Source organism: Erpetoichthys calabaricus, chromosome 1, assembly GCF_900747795.2.
Source record: "Erpetoichthys calabaricus chromosome 1, fErpCal1.3, whole genome shotgun sequence".
NCBI classification, from domain to species: domain Eukaryota; kingdom Metazoa; phylum Chordata; class Cladistia; order Polypteriformes; family Polypteridae; genus Erpetoichthys; species Erpetoichthys calabaricus.
The window spans coordinates 256,876,497-256,892,657 of NC_041394.2; the positions used below are offsets into that span (position 1 = coordinate 256,876,497).

At 36.0% G+C, this 16,161-nt stretch overlaps 1 protein-coding gene across 2 annotated transcripts in view; it reads right to left on the reverse strand.

Moving 5' to 3' along the window:
* plxna4 (plexin A4) overlaps positions 1-16,161 on the reverse strand; it is a 1,034,568-nt gene that overhangs the window by 322,842 nt on the left and 695,565 nt on the right. The window contains exons 20-22 of one of the 2 annotated variants that reach the window (XM_028814360.2): positions 14,227-14,461; positions 13,703-13,845; positions 8,923-9,191 (exon numbers count right to left, since the gene is read on the reverse strand). The exons of the other annotated variant lie outside the window; for it this stretch is intronic. Coding sequence (XP_028670193.2) covers positions 8,923-9,191; positions 13,703-13,845; positions 14,227-14,461 — 647 coding nt within the window. The remainder of the gene's footprint in view (positions 1-8,922; positions 9,192-13,702; positions 13,846-14,226; positions 14,462-16,161) is intronic. 2 annotated transcript variants of the gene reach the window in all.

A 16,161-nucleotide genomic window follows, 5' to 3' on the forward strand; every position in this document is an offset into this window, starting at 1 on the left:
TGCAAATCTATTTAGGGCACCAAAATGTAATAAGACATCACAGTAAGTAAGTACAAGATCAGAAAAAGTATTCTGTCCGTACAGTATTGTAGGCCAGCTTGGTACAGGTGTTTGCCAATGCAAAATCAACAGTACTACAAGATACAAAGCCATCATGGTACAAGTTGAAAGCGCAACAGCAACATTTGTAATGTATTTATAATTGAACAAGTAAGTGTAAATCTCAGTAAAAGTCCACATGTATTGTATATTCACTGTTTGCAACCCAGGCAGCTATGAGTAGCATTTTATTTAAACTGTTATACAGCTAATGATATGGGACACTGTCTCGGTTTTAAAGAAATATTGTTTATTAAAAATGTACTTGCTGCTAGGCTCATATTATTATAGACTAAAAGATCCAGCATTTTATTTCCCTAACTTAAATAAAAACTATTGAAAGTTAAACAGCACAGTTCAACTTCATCTGCAAATATTTACCAGCTGATTTCAACATAAGGGTTAAATGAGATTGGCTAGTCAAGCATCCATCAGGCTGAACAGCCAACTTCATTCAAATTCAAGAAGTCTGTGCCACAACAGGGACTTCATGTTCAGTCATAATATCAGTGAGTTCTGCTCCATTGCTGCTCGGCGGGGAACATCCATTTCTGGATGACATGCAAATATGTAACCTCTACCTCCGTCTTACTCTTTGTCTCAGTGCTCTATCATTCTCCATGTGCTGTATTCTAAAAGATAAATTTGATTCATAATCTGCTAATTCAATTTTAGAATGTAATATTCCTTTAGAGTATTTTGAAAACTACTCTTTGCTTTGTGATTTAAGGTTTGGAAGCATTAAGTCGTAGATTTTAATTTACTTATTTGGCAGAACTGTCTGTTTAAATTGCATACTAACCGGATGGGTGTATTTGTGGGAAGAATTCATTATTAATGAAAAGGGGGGAAATGTATTATATTGTGAAGACAGGAGATACTTTAACTACATTAAGGATTGAACTGATGACTAGATGTTTAAGTTATTAGCTGCACCTTGCTATATTTTGTAAGTAACTACATACACATTGTATATCCATGGTGGCATAAAAGAAACAAAAATACAATTTACTTTACTATTGCAAGCATTACATGTGCACTAATCAGATAGATAGATAGATAGATAGATAGATAGATAGATAGATAGATAGATAGATAGATAGATAGATAGATAGATAGATAGATAGATAGATAGATAGATAGATAGATACTTTATTAATCCCAAGGGTTAATTCACAGATCATTTAAAGATAAGAACATGGATGTCTGTTTCTTTGTAAAGGATGAAAAACAATAAAATAGCTGTCCTCTTAAAGTTCACCTGATAAGCCATCCTCTCATAAACTGACACCATAACATAATCCTTGTTTACCATTCCAAATGAGCATCCAAGACTAGAATGATTAATCCCGCTTTGCCAACCCCTAATAATCACTTTCATCTCAAATGCCATTAAGTCACTTTTAATGAATGGAATATGCTCTTCATCAGTTGTCTAGGAGGTGCCATGTACCATTACCATGTCTATCGAGTCTATGCAAATTTCAACCTTCAGAGGACAGAGTAATAAAGAGCAATTTAGTGTTTCATTATGAACTTAGCTGGAGAGGCATTTTTCTCTCTTTTCTGTGTATGTGCAAATTTATTTTGGATGGGGTGGGTGGAGGGTATCCATCAAGCAAATGAATCTTACCCAGGAATAGCATGGGGCAGTGAAAAAAAATGTTTCCAATTATGAATGTACTGTATATTTTAAATAACATTTGCAATGGAAAGATGAGAAAAGAGACGGCATTCACAGTTTAATGGAATACATGATAGTGGAACTTTTGTCTGACTTAATTTGTCAGTTAAAAAGATGGAAAGAAATATTAATCTTTTGTTTAAATCAGAATAAAACTATAAGAATGTTAAAGTGTTAAGAGCAATATTCTAAAATTTAAATTGAAAGATAAGATACCTCTATAAAAAGGTCACAATGACTGGAGTGTAATCATAATATGCATATCATTATATGTCTTGATAAACATGTCACTACTAATAACCTTAATCTTTAAAATGATTAATTTCTTAAATATATAAATTGCTATGACATCATGTAATACTGAGATGCAAATGTGACAAAAAATCCGACAGATGATAATCTGTCCCCAACCCTGAAAATCTCGGTCAAGAAAGTTTCCGTTTTATTCTGACATATAACTTTGTTTGTGAAGACAAAAAAAAGAAGAAACACAATATAGTGTAACGGCAAAATAAATACATTAATAATTTGTTTTCCAAATATAAATATAAGTGACAGCACTGATAAGAAAAGCAGGAATTTACTCTGCAAGATTTAGACAGTGAACAATTAGCAAAGCCTGTGAATAAATAATAAAAAAATAAATATTTAAAAATTAAGGACGGATTTATTTGAATCATAGAGGCATTCATGTAAAATTTCCTATAATGTTTCTTGAATGTATTGCCTTCTGTTGATCAGTTTGAGCTGTTCATTTATTTAAGTTGGCACATCAGACTGAAGAGGCCTAATGTTCTTGTCAGTTAACCCTTTCATCATTGTTCTATCATCCTATCAGAAACTACCGAGCACAGCATTGTGGCACATTTACAGATCCTAACAAGGTAAAAATCCACAGTAGAATTCATTGCCAGAGGCAACTTGGTCTACCACCTCTCTGGCAAGGAAGCCTCATTTAATTCCCATATGAATGGACTTGATGTTTGGTATATTCTGAGCTGTCAACAGCATTACTCATTCGCAGATTTTTTTTCAGCCTTGTAAATTTAGCCAACTAAAAGCCAAGGTGTGATATTTAGAAATAGGCCTCAAAGACGTGTATTATCTCTAATTAAACATTTTCAGCCTTCACTATCATGGGCTCCAGGCCAATTAGGCAGCGTAAATAGTCCTCCTGATGACTCTATGGTACGCTGGCTCACAGAACTCAGTTTCTACTCTCCCAGGTTTCTAATGTGAACATATTTGCCTTGGCAGTGCTCAGCTATAAATTATTCAACTCAGCACAACATTTCCATATATGGTAAGAGGGGCTCTCCAGATAGAGAACTTTTTGTAGCTATCCCATCAGAGAATGTTTATAAATATGAAATTAAAGTGTATGAAACATAACTGACCTGGATTGGTAGACCTATTTCTATTATTTATACATGATATTAAATTGATTTACAGCAGCACAATGTTTTCAAAATAAATTTTACCTCAGGAAATTGAAAGTTTATTTAAATTCCATCTTATTTAGATGTTGTAATGCTCCAATTTATCATTTTTAAACTTTACCATTTGGGGCATTGCATTTTTCATGTTCTCTCTACTTTAATTAAAAAAAGAAATTGGTAACACTTTAGTTTATATACTGCAAAACTGCATCAATTACTAACTTACTCTTATGTAGCAAGACTTTAAAACTTATTTTGGTTCTAATAATAATAAAAACATCAGCAGATAGGTTATTTATCTCTGCGCAGTGTGGCATGCTGACATGATTGTAAAATGACTTGTTGATATGCAGGATTCACAGGTCAGTCAGACATTTTCTAACCCGCTTAGTCCTGAACAGGGTCGCGGGGGTCTGCTGGAGCCTATCCCAGCTAACATAGGGTGCAAGGCAGGAACAAAGCCTTGGCAAAGTGTCAGTCCATTGCAGGGTGAAAACACACACACACACACACACCAAGCACAAATTAGGGCCAATTTACCTAATCTGCATGTCTTTGGACTGTGGAAGCAAACCCACACAAACATTGGGAGAACATGCAGGGAGCACCTAAGATGTGAATCCTGGTTTCCTTACTGTGAAGCAGCAGCACTACCACTGTGCCACCGTGCCTTCCTGGATTCACAGGTCTTATGCTGAATAAGAAATATCAAGAGAAATGTGCCTCAGGTAAGCCACCTCAGAGCACTCCAAAGTGAAAGTTTCTTAGTTGGACTCATTGCAGAGACTGATAAGCCTTCGTTAAGGTCTTGTTACATATTAGTAAAAGAGTACTAGATGCATTTTTGCAGTACCTAAAGTGTTACCAAACTGTTTAGAACATGTCAATAATTTTTCTTTAAGGAAGCAATATGGTACCAAGCAATGCATCATATGAACCATTGCTTATAGAAATGTATTTCTACTCACTTCACTGTTAACTCATCATTTATGTAATATCTCCAGACGAAACAAGTTATTTTTTACAAATTTGTTATAACTTCCATTTAAAGCTATCTGGAAATCTCTGATGTATGTCTCTTCAACTTACATTTTAATAACAACAGGAGGTAATCAGATACTCAGATTTGAACTGAGACCTGGCCTTAAATTTATTAAAGTGCATTCCAAATATATACAGTATACTTACTGCTTTTAGAATGAGAGCACAAGCTATCAAGGGGGAATAAATGTGATTTTGCCATCAGTCATTACACCTATTGGGGGCTGATAAAGTCTTTTACATCTACATAAACCATGTTTCCACAACAACGAGATTTCACATAACCTAGGTACTTGTTAATAAATCTACTCTCTATATATAAAATCCTAAGCCTAAAAGTGCAACGATTTTGTGCAATGATTTTATGTGACGTTTTTATGTCACTTTTTTGTCACCCTTTAAATCGGGCTTATTTTAAAACCTACATATATATGTTTGGTATCATTCTTTTCAAAGTTTATCGAATTTTAACGGGATGTTGTTAGATTTTCAGATTCTCATTCCGTTTTTAAATTATAAACTGAAAAATATCAAGAATTTGCGTCCCGTGAGACAAGACTTAGTGCCAAAAGATTTAACCATGCCCAGGGCTGGAAATAAAAGACAAAGGGTAGGACAGCTGCTGTACAGGCTTTTAAATGTTCGAAGCACCGTTGTGAGATGCAGATCATGTGACATGGCAGCAGCAACAAGCCAGCAGCTGATCAAGCAAAGAGGAGGTAAAAAAAAAAACTATTTGTTTCCCACTGTATCACATTTAAGAGGGGGTTTTGGAGGAGCGACCGTGTCTCCTTGGGGTGCGTTCAGACCCCCTCTTCATAACACTAGTGGCAGAGATATGAAGTGGCTGGTGCGTAGCGAAGGCCGGGGGGGTTGGCAAGCGAAGTGAGCAGGGGGGAACCCCCTAGTTAAAAAAAAAAAAAGAAAACAAAATTGCCATTTTATGAAACCATTTCAAAAATAATGAAATAGTGCTTATAAAAAAATAAACTGAATAAAAATGAAATATTATGTTTAAATATCACAAACAATGTAGTTCATTTACAGTAATTATGATATTTATTTGGGTTGCTGTGGTACAGCTTTAATTTGTTAAATTGAACAGTAATGCAATATTTCAGAGTCATAACACTGTGTTAGATTTGATAATGCTGAAAGTTCATAGAGTTAATATTGCTTTTTCCATGTGCCTGAGCTCTCCTTTTGACATAATGCTAGTTCACTGAATGATATTTTAGTATATATGTTTAAATATTTTTTTTAAGAATGTATTCACATGTGATAGTTTTGTTAAAATTATTGCTAATAAAGCTCCCAAACCTACTTAGTAGAGTCATTTGGTACCCACTTGTCTATTGTCATGGGATTGTTGATCATTTATAATTCACCTTCTATCACAGAAAACAAACAAATTGGCTGTAATATCTTGTACAGTGATAGATGTCTTCAGCTGCACGAAAATGTTGTCAAATGAGAGTGATTAATTAGACCTTCATTTTTCAATGCAGATTGTATTTTTGTATGTCACAAGCAATTAGGCGCTCTAAGATACTGCATCTCATTGAGACTCAGTGTTGTATGTGCTGTAATTTCTATGATTTTTATGTAATACTTCTAAGCATAAATATTACTTGAGGATCTTACATGTTATCTGTGTTCTGTTATGTATAAATGTGATTACAAGATGGAACCAGAAAGTTCATTACTGTGCAATCTCAGGCAATAGCCCATGCAATCACATACTTACATGAAATATTTTTCTAGAGTTAATGATGAAATTCACACAGTGATGCATTATTACAAATACTATAAAATCATAAGAGATTGTCATTCAAAAGAACATCAATAATATATAATATTTTTAGGTTTACTATAAACAGTATGCTATTACATTGCTCAAAGCTAGTTTGTTCTGGCATATGATCACTGGCACGGAGGGTCTTGTAGACCCAAAGGGCCTCCTCATCTGTCTACCACAAAACCAACCAGAAAAATATTTAATATTTGAAAAGAGAAAAAAATATTTTGTGAATTTATAGGCTAAAAAATAACAGTGACAAAGTGTTGTTTTGCACTCTATGACATTACAGGCAACAGACAGGTGGCCACAGTCAAAGCAAAATCTGCATACGATTTCAATATTTCAAGTAGGCAACAAAGTGTTACATAATGATGAGAAGAGGAAGACATCTAAGAGCTGCCACAGTCAAATTATACCAAATATATCAGTCAGTCGTTTTATAAACCGCTTTGTCCTGAACAATGGGGCATTCTGGAGCCTATCCCAGTTAGCATAGGGTGCAAGGCAGAAACAAACCCTGGACAGGGTGCTAGTCCATCACAGGGCGGACACACACTAGGGCCATTTCTTAGCAACACCAATCCACCTAACTTGCATGCCTTTTCACTGTGGGAGGAATCCGAAGCACCCAGAGGAACCCCATGCAGACATGGGGGGGACATGCAAGCTCCACACAGGGAGGACCTGAGACGGAAACCCTGGCCTCCTTACTGCAGGGCAGCTGTGCTACCACCACCATGCCATCCACCAAATATAACATATATGGGAGATGGAATTGATGAAATGTTACTAGTACCGCCAACAGAGCAGATGACTCTAAGCCAGGTGAACTGAGAATCACGGCAAGCTTGACAGAAACTGTTCTTCTTCGTGTCCTCCTTGCCCACCTCTTCCCATTGCAGATGACCACAAGCTTATAAATAAAGAATTTGCTGAGCCAATGTACACGATAACTAATCTCTATGTAACTATGTGTAACAAATCAGTTAGAATAATATTTAGGACAATATCTCCTCTTAATAATAATGCAAGAGTTTTTGGAGATTCAGGAACAAATAAGATAGGAGATCATCATTGTAGATTTTACAACGGAACAAAGAAAACTTTGAGATAAAATAGGACAAGTACATTGTGACCGAGGATGAGACATTGCTTGTGCAGTACCTTGAAATAATAGTAAAATTCTTTTAAACACTATTGTGTGTTTTCTGTTTCAAAATGCATACTACATAAATACCTATATAAAAACTATTACACATTCTTAACTGTTGAAGGAGCATAGACATATGCTTAGTAATTTTGTTTCCAGTATTAGTATTGAATCAACAGTATTGCTAGCATCTATCATAATGAAACTATTCTATTGTGCTATTATGACAGGTCATGTCTTATTGTTTATTTCTGAAAAAAGAAAATAGATTTCTAAGGTTGCTGACCATTGTTTTAGAATAGTAAGCCTCAGTAAACAAAATCTTATTATGCTTTGTTTATTATTTAATGCATAATTTGTAATCAAGCTGTATTTGTTAATGTATACAAGAAAAAAAAAATTTAAGTGTGTTATCTACAATAGGAATTTACAAACATGCGGGGTATGTTGACTGGCATCTTTACACTGGACCAGTGCAGTGGATGTGTGGGAGCAGAAGCAGTTGTGCCCGGTACAGGATTAATCCTTACCTTGTGACCAGAGCAGTCAGGATAGACTTTTGAAGTTTGTATTGGATTAAGCAGATAAGGATTAATTTATTGAAGTGGTCTGAATTACACCCTTAACCAGCAATTTTAATTTAGTTGGTACCTGCCTCAATACACCTCAGTGCTTAAGTCTCGTAACATAACATAACTTCTTCAAACCTTCTTAAGCCAAATCACTGTCAAAAGTTCACTACATTGTGTGCACATCAGGTGCCAGCCTTGGATAGGGCTAGTTTGGAATTGTCATTTATATTCAAAAAACATCTCTGAGATGTTTAGGATGACGTTTCTGGGCATTGTGCTGTCACAAAACATTAAGTGGGACAATAATATTACATATATTATTAAGAAAGCTCATCAAAGAATACTTTTTTTGCAATACTTTTTTTGCAACAGCAGAAGAAATTCAATCTTCCTCAAGAAATATTGATCCAGTTCTACACAGCCATCATCGAGTCCATTCTGATCTCATCTATAACTGTCTGGTTTGGTGCTGCCTCTGTTCAGGCGAACGCCAATCTGCAATGCACCACTGGAGCCTGTGAAAAGATCATAGGCAGTGACTTATTGCACATTCAAGTCCTCTATGGGTCCAGGGCAGAGAAGCAGGTGGCAAAGATCACTGCTGATCAGATTCACCCAGGGCATCACCTGTTCCAAAGACTTCCATCTGGCTAATGACTTTGTGCAGTGAAAGCTAAAACAACCCGTCACCTAAACAGTTTTTTTCCACATGCAGTTATTCTGACTAATCAGGTCTGAGCATCTACTTAGTATCACTCTATACTTGCACACTGGACTACCTGGACTTTTCTTAATCCTATTTTATCTCTTTATATTTTGCATTGCCCTATTTTTTTTTGTATTCTGGGTTGCTCTTGTATGTTGCACCAATGCTATCAAGGCAATTTCCTAATAGACATTAGTGAATTCTGATTCTGATTTTTGAGATGAGGGAGGAAAGCTGTGTCCTCACAAACACATGGAGCTTAAAGCCAAGACTCTGGATCCCAGCATGACAATAAAATTTATAGTATTACAAAACAAACTAACTTTCCCAATTAAGAGTGACAAACCCTAAAGTACATTCATGAAGATGTGTGTCTTAGGAAAAATGTATTGTTAAATAAGTCCTAACATAAGCTGTAAATTATCCTTACCTTCTCAATAGTAGTTTTGGGTGGTTTTTACTCTCCAGATTTTTATCAATAAGGTCTGAAAGCAATTGCTTGAGTACATCAGTAGCATATTCCAGTTTGCTCTGCAGAACAGTCATTATCAGTGAAGCAACATTTCCACGATCCCGCATAGAGAAGCTGCGCTGGGACTCCAGAGTTCGAATAAATGACAAGAGAAAAATTTTGTTGTTGATCAGTTGCCCAAAAAGTTTAAGACCTTTTTCCACCTGCTCTTGCCTATATCCAGGGACCTAAAAGAAAAACAATATTACAAATATGTATAGCAATTTTTATCAGCTTAAGGGTTTTAATCTTTATAGTTAAAACCTAAAACTTAGAACTTAAAACTGGAATTCCTGGAGAAGGGCCAAAGTTGCCCAGTAACCAAAGCCCTCTTGTAAGCCATTCTAAAAAGCCAAGGCCAAAATCAGACAAATCCCTAAGCTGTTGTTTAATAGTATTATTTGTCCATTTTTTTAATTTTTCAGGTTATTCCAGAATTTTTCCACATTTTTGTACCACTCTCCAATCAGTAAATCAACAGTTTTGCATTTGTGTGTTTATTGGTAATGTTTTCTATCATCGATTTATGTTTAATTTTTTCCCCATCTCCATCATTTTGCAGAATAAAAAAAACATTTTCAGATTTGTTTACTCCTTTCAAAGATTGTAGCCACCTATTTCACTTTAACTACCCAAACTGTTAACAATAGTTTTTGTCTTTTCTTTTTAATGCGGTTTACCATTATTTTTGAAAAACTGGTACGCAATTGATATGCTTTGGAAACTGTATGTAATCATCAAGAAATAATCCGTAAATGAAGCAACAGGCAACAGAATGACAGGAGCCATCTCTGAATACAATTTAACTCAGTTTGCATAGACTTTTTAAATGTGTTTGAAGATGAATTGTAAAATTTAAATTTTCACCTTTAGCTGCTTTTGAAACTTATTAGAAACCTTTACTTTGGTAATATTTGTATATATATGACATGTACATATTGGGCATGTTCACAATCACCCAATATGGAAAAGGTTAAAAAAAGAACATAAAAAATGTTATGGTATAAAAAACAAACATAGAAAAATGAATAATAATGATTTTTCCCTGCAATCCAGTGAAGTGCACACTATTTCGGGTTACAAAAGAAGAACAGTAAGACAGCTACTTCTGTGTACTTGAAACACAAAGTAAACTCAAAATAAAGTTCCTGAGGTCCATGACTAGTGTTTCTCTATTATTTTTTTGTGAGGAATTCAGTATTTATTTATTATAATCCTACAAATTGGTGGACTGGACAGTTAAATAGAATATTAAACGTTATCATATTTAAAAACCTAACTTTCCTTCATACTGTTAACATGCCATGTAGATAATCACTACATATTGAAGACTGCATGACAGCTCATTCAAACAGGAATAAAATGACATTTTAATTGTGAGATAAAATCATTACAAATATAATGCTAATGGAGTTTCTGACAGGGTGGAATTATAGTGTAATTTTTGACAGTTAATGACAAATAATTCAGATTACAGCATAAAAAGTGGAGATCAAAAACAGTCCGGAAAACACAGCTACAATTAAAAAATTGATCAAGGATTAATAATGTAAATAATAATGTAAATATTTAATATGGGAACCAATGGAGAAAAAAATTTTGTAACAGAAGTTAAAATTGAACAGGTACTAAGAAATAAGAAAAAAAATAGTTAAAACTGATGCTATGTTGATGTTTGTTTTAAATAGCTTTATGCTCTGTCTGAACAATTTTATGTTCTGTGAGTGGCTAGCAGGAAGTTGCCTCAAATGCCTTAAAAGGATGGCACATGGCATTGATCCTCTTCAGGAGACCACCACAGTGGTAGTAAGACAATACCTATGCATATGTGTGGGACCAGGATCACGTGAGGCAATACACTCTGGCATCCCATTTTTCCAAAGATGATAAAGAACAGGCGGCCCACTAGAGGTTGAGGGTTTCAATGTATGATACAACAGAAGCAGAAACTCAGTGGAGGACTGGAAAGAAAAAACAGTTCTGCCTGGTTGAAAGATGGCAAAACATGATCCATAATAAGGGATAACTCTGAAGAAGTTTCTTCTTTTAAATAAAAAGCCAGGAAGAATTGTGAGATTATAAAGATTATTTAAAATAAAAACTGGCCACTCGTTGCTTTGCTGTGGATCCACTATTCTACAAAAATGTACATAGACTTGTACTCTCCTTCTGCACACTAAGAAACAGCATACAGTTTCAGCATGGGATGATCTCATTGTCTCATTTGTGGAGTTGCCTAGAAGTATATATATATACTCAATATTCACCAGTCACTTGATAAGGTACACCTTGCTAGTACCAGGTTGGACCCCCTCTTTACCTTCAGAACTGCCATAATTCTTTGTGGCAGATATTCAGCAAGGTGCTGGAAACATTCCTCAGGGATTTTGGTCTGTATTGACATCATAGCATCACACAGTTGATGATATGAATCTCCTGTTCCACCACATCCCAAAGGTGCTCGATTGGATTGAGACCTGGTGACCGTGGAGGCCATTTGAAAACAGTGAACTCATTGTCACGTTCAAGAAACCAGTTTAAGATTATCTGAGTTTTGTGACATAGCGTATTATCCTGCTGGAAGTAGCCATCAGAGTATGGGTACACTGCAGTCATAAAGGGATGGACGTGGTCAGCAACAATACTCAGGTAGGTTATGGCATTTAAACAATGCTCAATTGGTACTAATAGGTCCAAACTGTGCCAAGAAAATATCCCCCACACCATTACACCATCACCACCAGCCTGAACAGTTGATACAAGGCAGGATGGATCCATGCTTTCAGGTTGTTGATGCCAAATTCTGACCCTAACATCCAAATGTCACAGCAGAAATCAAGACTCATCAGACCAGGCAATGTTTTTACAATCTTCTATTGTCCAATTTTGATGAGCCTTTGCAAATTGTAGCCTCAGTTGCCTGTTCTTAATTGACCGGAATGGCACCCTGTGTGGCCTCCTGCTGCTGTAGCCCATCGTGTTGTGCATTCAGAGATTCCCTTCTTCATACCTTGTTTGTAATGAGTGGTTATTTGACTTAGTGTTGCTGTTCTATCAGCTCAAACCAGTCTGGCCATTCTCGTGCCAGCCTGGTGTCAATAAGGCATTTTTGCCCAGAGAACTGCCGCTCACTGGATATTTTCCCATTTTTGGGCCATTCTCTGTAAACCCTAAAGATGATTGTGATTGAAAATCCCAGTAGATCAGCAGTTTCTGAAATTCTCAGAGCAGCCAGTGTGACAGCAACAATGGCATGTTCAAAGTCACTTAAATCACATTTCGTAACCATTCTGATGTTCGGTTTGAACTTCAGCTGGTCGCCTTGTCAACATGTACATGCCTAAATACATTGAGCTGTTGCCATATGATTGGCTGAATAGATATTTTGGTTAACAAGCAATTGAACATGTGTACCTAATAAAGTGGTCAGAAAGTATATATATATATATATATATATATATATATATATATATATATATATATATATATATATTATATATATATGAGGGCGGCTTCGCTTCCCAGGTCCTCCCTGCGTGGAGTTTGCATGTTCTCCCCGTGTCTGCGTGGGTTTCCTCCGGGTACTCTGGTTTCCTCCCACAGTCCAAAGACATGCAGGTTAGGTGCATTGGTGATTCTAAATTGTCCCTAGTGTGTGCTTGGTGTGTGGGTGTATGTGTGCGCGCCCTGTGGTGGGCTGGTGCCCTGCCCGGGGTTTGTTTCCTGCCTTGCACCCTGTGCTGGCTGGGATTTGCTCCAGCAGACCCAAGTGACCCTGTAGTTAGGATATAGTGGGTTGGATAATGGATGGATGGATGGATGGATAGTTGCGTGAGGAGGAGTAGTATGCTCAATAGGAGTAAAATATGGTGTGTGTAAAGTGGAGAAAAAGATTCCGCATGGCAAACAGCTTACCTGAGTAAACAAAGAAAAAGCCAGTGTAACTGGTAATAACTATAATAAATTAAATAAATGAAATAAAATGTATCAATCTCTTTAAAATACAAATAAAATTTAGGAATGGTGTTTTTTTTTTTGTTCCGTTTTATTAACTATAACCTCAGCTAAAACAAAGTTCTAAAATGGTTAAAACTATTTTTTTGCCATTCACACTAAACAATGAATTAAAATATTTTTATATTAATTTAAATGTTTGTATATGTATGTTTTATTGTTTAAGTAGAGAAAATGTTTAACTATTAAACACTTTTACAGGAATAGCAGCATTTTTACCTTAAGTGTACAAGTCTTCAGGTCAATATATGGTAAAGAAGAAAAAAAATTATCACGTAGGGATACAAGAAATAGTCTTAATTTTATTAAGGTATTAAGTGTGATTCCATGTTTATTAGGACCACAGTAAATAGAAGTGGCAGTATTATTTAAGTAATTAGGAAGAATCTCATTGTGTAATTAAAGGCATTAATTTATTTGATAAGCATAATACCAAACAGACTTTACCCAGGTCATCCAAATGAAGTTGTAAATTGTTCAGTGTTTAGAAATGTGTGCAAAGCCTGAAGGTAAACACAGAAAGATGACATTTTATATTTGACAGATACTACAGTAGAGCTAATTACATGATATTTTCCAAATGAAGTAAGTGCTGCAAAGCAGATAAAATAACAGCTTTCCTCCAGTGTTTTGTGCCACAATATTTATCATTTTCTGCTTAAAAATTTCCTTTAACTTCACTGACCTCCAGATCTCGAAGAACAGGATGATCTTCAATCCCAGGAAAAAGAACTCTCATGGTGTAGGTACGGTAATCAAGGAATGGAATACCAGCTCCATCCAAATCACTGGTCAGTTCATGAATATCAGTCTGCAATTCAGCAAAAGCTGACATAGAGAAGACACAAAGTTTTATAATTGGAAATAAAGATAGGGGACATTTACACACCCACTCACACTGAATCATGTTCAGCCAGCTTAAATTTGTCATTTAGTGTAATAAATCAGCCATTATTTGATCTGAGATCAAAGAGTTCTGAGAAACCATTGCGATAATAAAGAGTGTAAAAATTAAAATTGTATCAAAATCTGAAGTAGCGCTGGTACAGGAAAACTAATTTTTGAAAGTTTATAAAAGGTAAGTATAGAATGCAGGCATATACAATGTACAGATATTCATAAAGTGATAGCTTATCTAACTCCTATACGCTTTGACATCTGTAGCAGTGAGGGGCAATTATCTGTAAACAAACAGCACTGGACCTCTACCTTCTTTGCATTCCAGAGCCACCCGTGATTCCAGGTTGTCCATCTGCATCTGTAGGCGTTTGAGGGTGAGGTCACTCTCTCTTGACTTGCGCTTGTAAGCAACTAGCACTACCACAATGAAGATCATAAGCAGCCCACCAGCTCCAGCAATGCTTATGATTGCTGTGTGACTGAGAGGGCTGTCTGAGGAAATGTGCACCACTCCAGGAGAGAACTTAATGCCACCAACATAAACCTAAAATTGAGTTAAATTAAGAGAACAATCAATGGTTTGTTACAGACAAGCATTGAATCAAGAGGAAAAATTTGCCAGAGAAAGTGCACAGCTTAATGATTACATCCTAGAAAGATTAAAGCGTAGATTTTTCTGTGCATACTGTACACTACAGCATTACCATTTAAAACTAAATATAAAATGGGACAAATAATCACATATCAACAACAAAAAATAAATAAATTATTATTTTCACATTGTTTTTAATGTTTCTTGACTTAATTATTTATTTTTTTCCTTTACATTGGTCGTAAATATAATGTAAATGAAAAGAATCCCCTCATCTCATTCTTAAACCTGTTTAATCCAATTCAAGGTGATCCGTTTCCCCTAGAAATGGGTGCAAGGCAGCAAACAGCCCTGTACAGGGAGCCAGTCCACCCACATACCCTCACAAAAGGGAATATTTGAAATTACCCAATAACCTATCCTACAGTACACGTCATGGATCAGTACCTGGAACAAAGCATAATATCAAAGTACAAGATCATGTCGTATTTTATGACGTAACATTCACAAACATACTTGGGAGCACCTCTATAGGTACATAAGTCCATCTTAGCACCCATTCATTCCCACACTTGACCAATTTTGGTATGGCCATTTAATTTAAACTCATTGAGGATGTTAGAAGAAACTGGAGTACCTGATGGAAAACCCATGCATACAGAATTACGATGAGCAAAATCTACAAGAACAGCAGACCTCAGATGCTGAGATGCTGAATTCATGGCCTTGGCAGTATTAACTTATGCATCAACATGCTGCCTTACTCGTTTATTGCTGTCTAAAAATATATCTTACGGAAACTCTGTGATGCTATACGGCAGATTTTCTTTTTATTTACATACTAGCAAAATACCCGCGCTTCGCAGCGGAGAAGTAGTGTGTTAAAGAGGTTATGAAAAAGTAAAGGAAACATTTTAAAAATAACGTAACATGATTGTCAATGTAATTGTGTTGTCATTGTTATGAGTGTTGCTGTCATATATATACACATATACACATATACACACACATATACACACATATACAGATATATTATATACAGTAATCCCTCCTCCATCGCGGGGGTTGCGTTCCAGAGCCACCCGCGAAATAAGAAAATCCGCGAAGTAGAAACCATATGTTTATATGGTTATTTTTATATTGTCATGCTTGGGTCACAGATTTGCGCAGAAACACAGGAGGTTGTAGAGAGACAGGAACGTTATTCAAACACTGCAAACAAACATTTGTCTCTTTTTCAAAAGTTTAAACTGTGCTCCATGACAAGACAGAGATGACAGTTCAGTCTCACAATTAAAAGAATGCAAACATATCTTCCTCTTCAAAAGAGCAAACAAATCAATAGGGCTGTTTGGCTTGTAAGTATGCGAAGCACCGCGGCACAAAGCTGTTGAAGGCGGCAGCCCACACCCCCTCCGTCAGGAGCAGGGAGAGAGAGAGAGAGAGAGACAGAGAAAAACAAAGTCAAAAATCAATACGTGCCCTTTGAGCTTTTAAGTATTCGAAGCACCGTGCAGCATACTTAAAAGCTGCACACAGAAGGTAGCAACATGAAGATAATCTTTCAGCATTTTTAGACGAGCGTCCGTATCGTCTAGGTGTGCGAACAGCCCCCCTGCTCACACCCCCTACGTCAGGATCACAGATAGTCA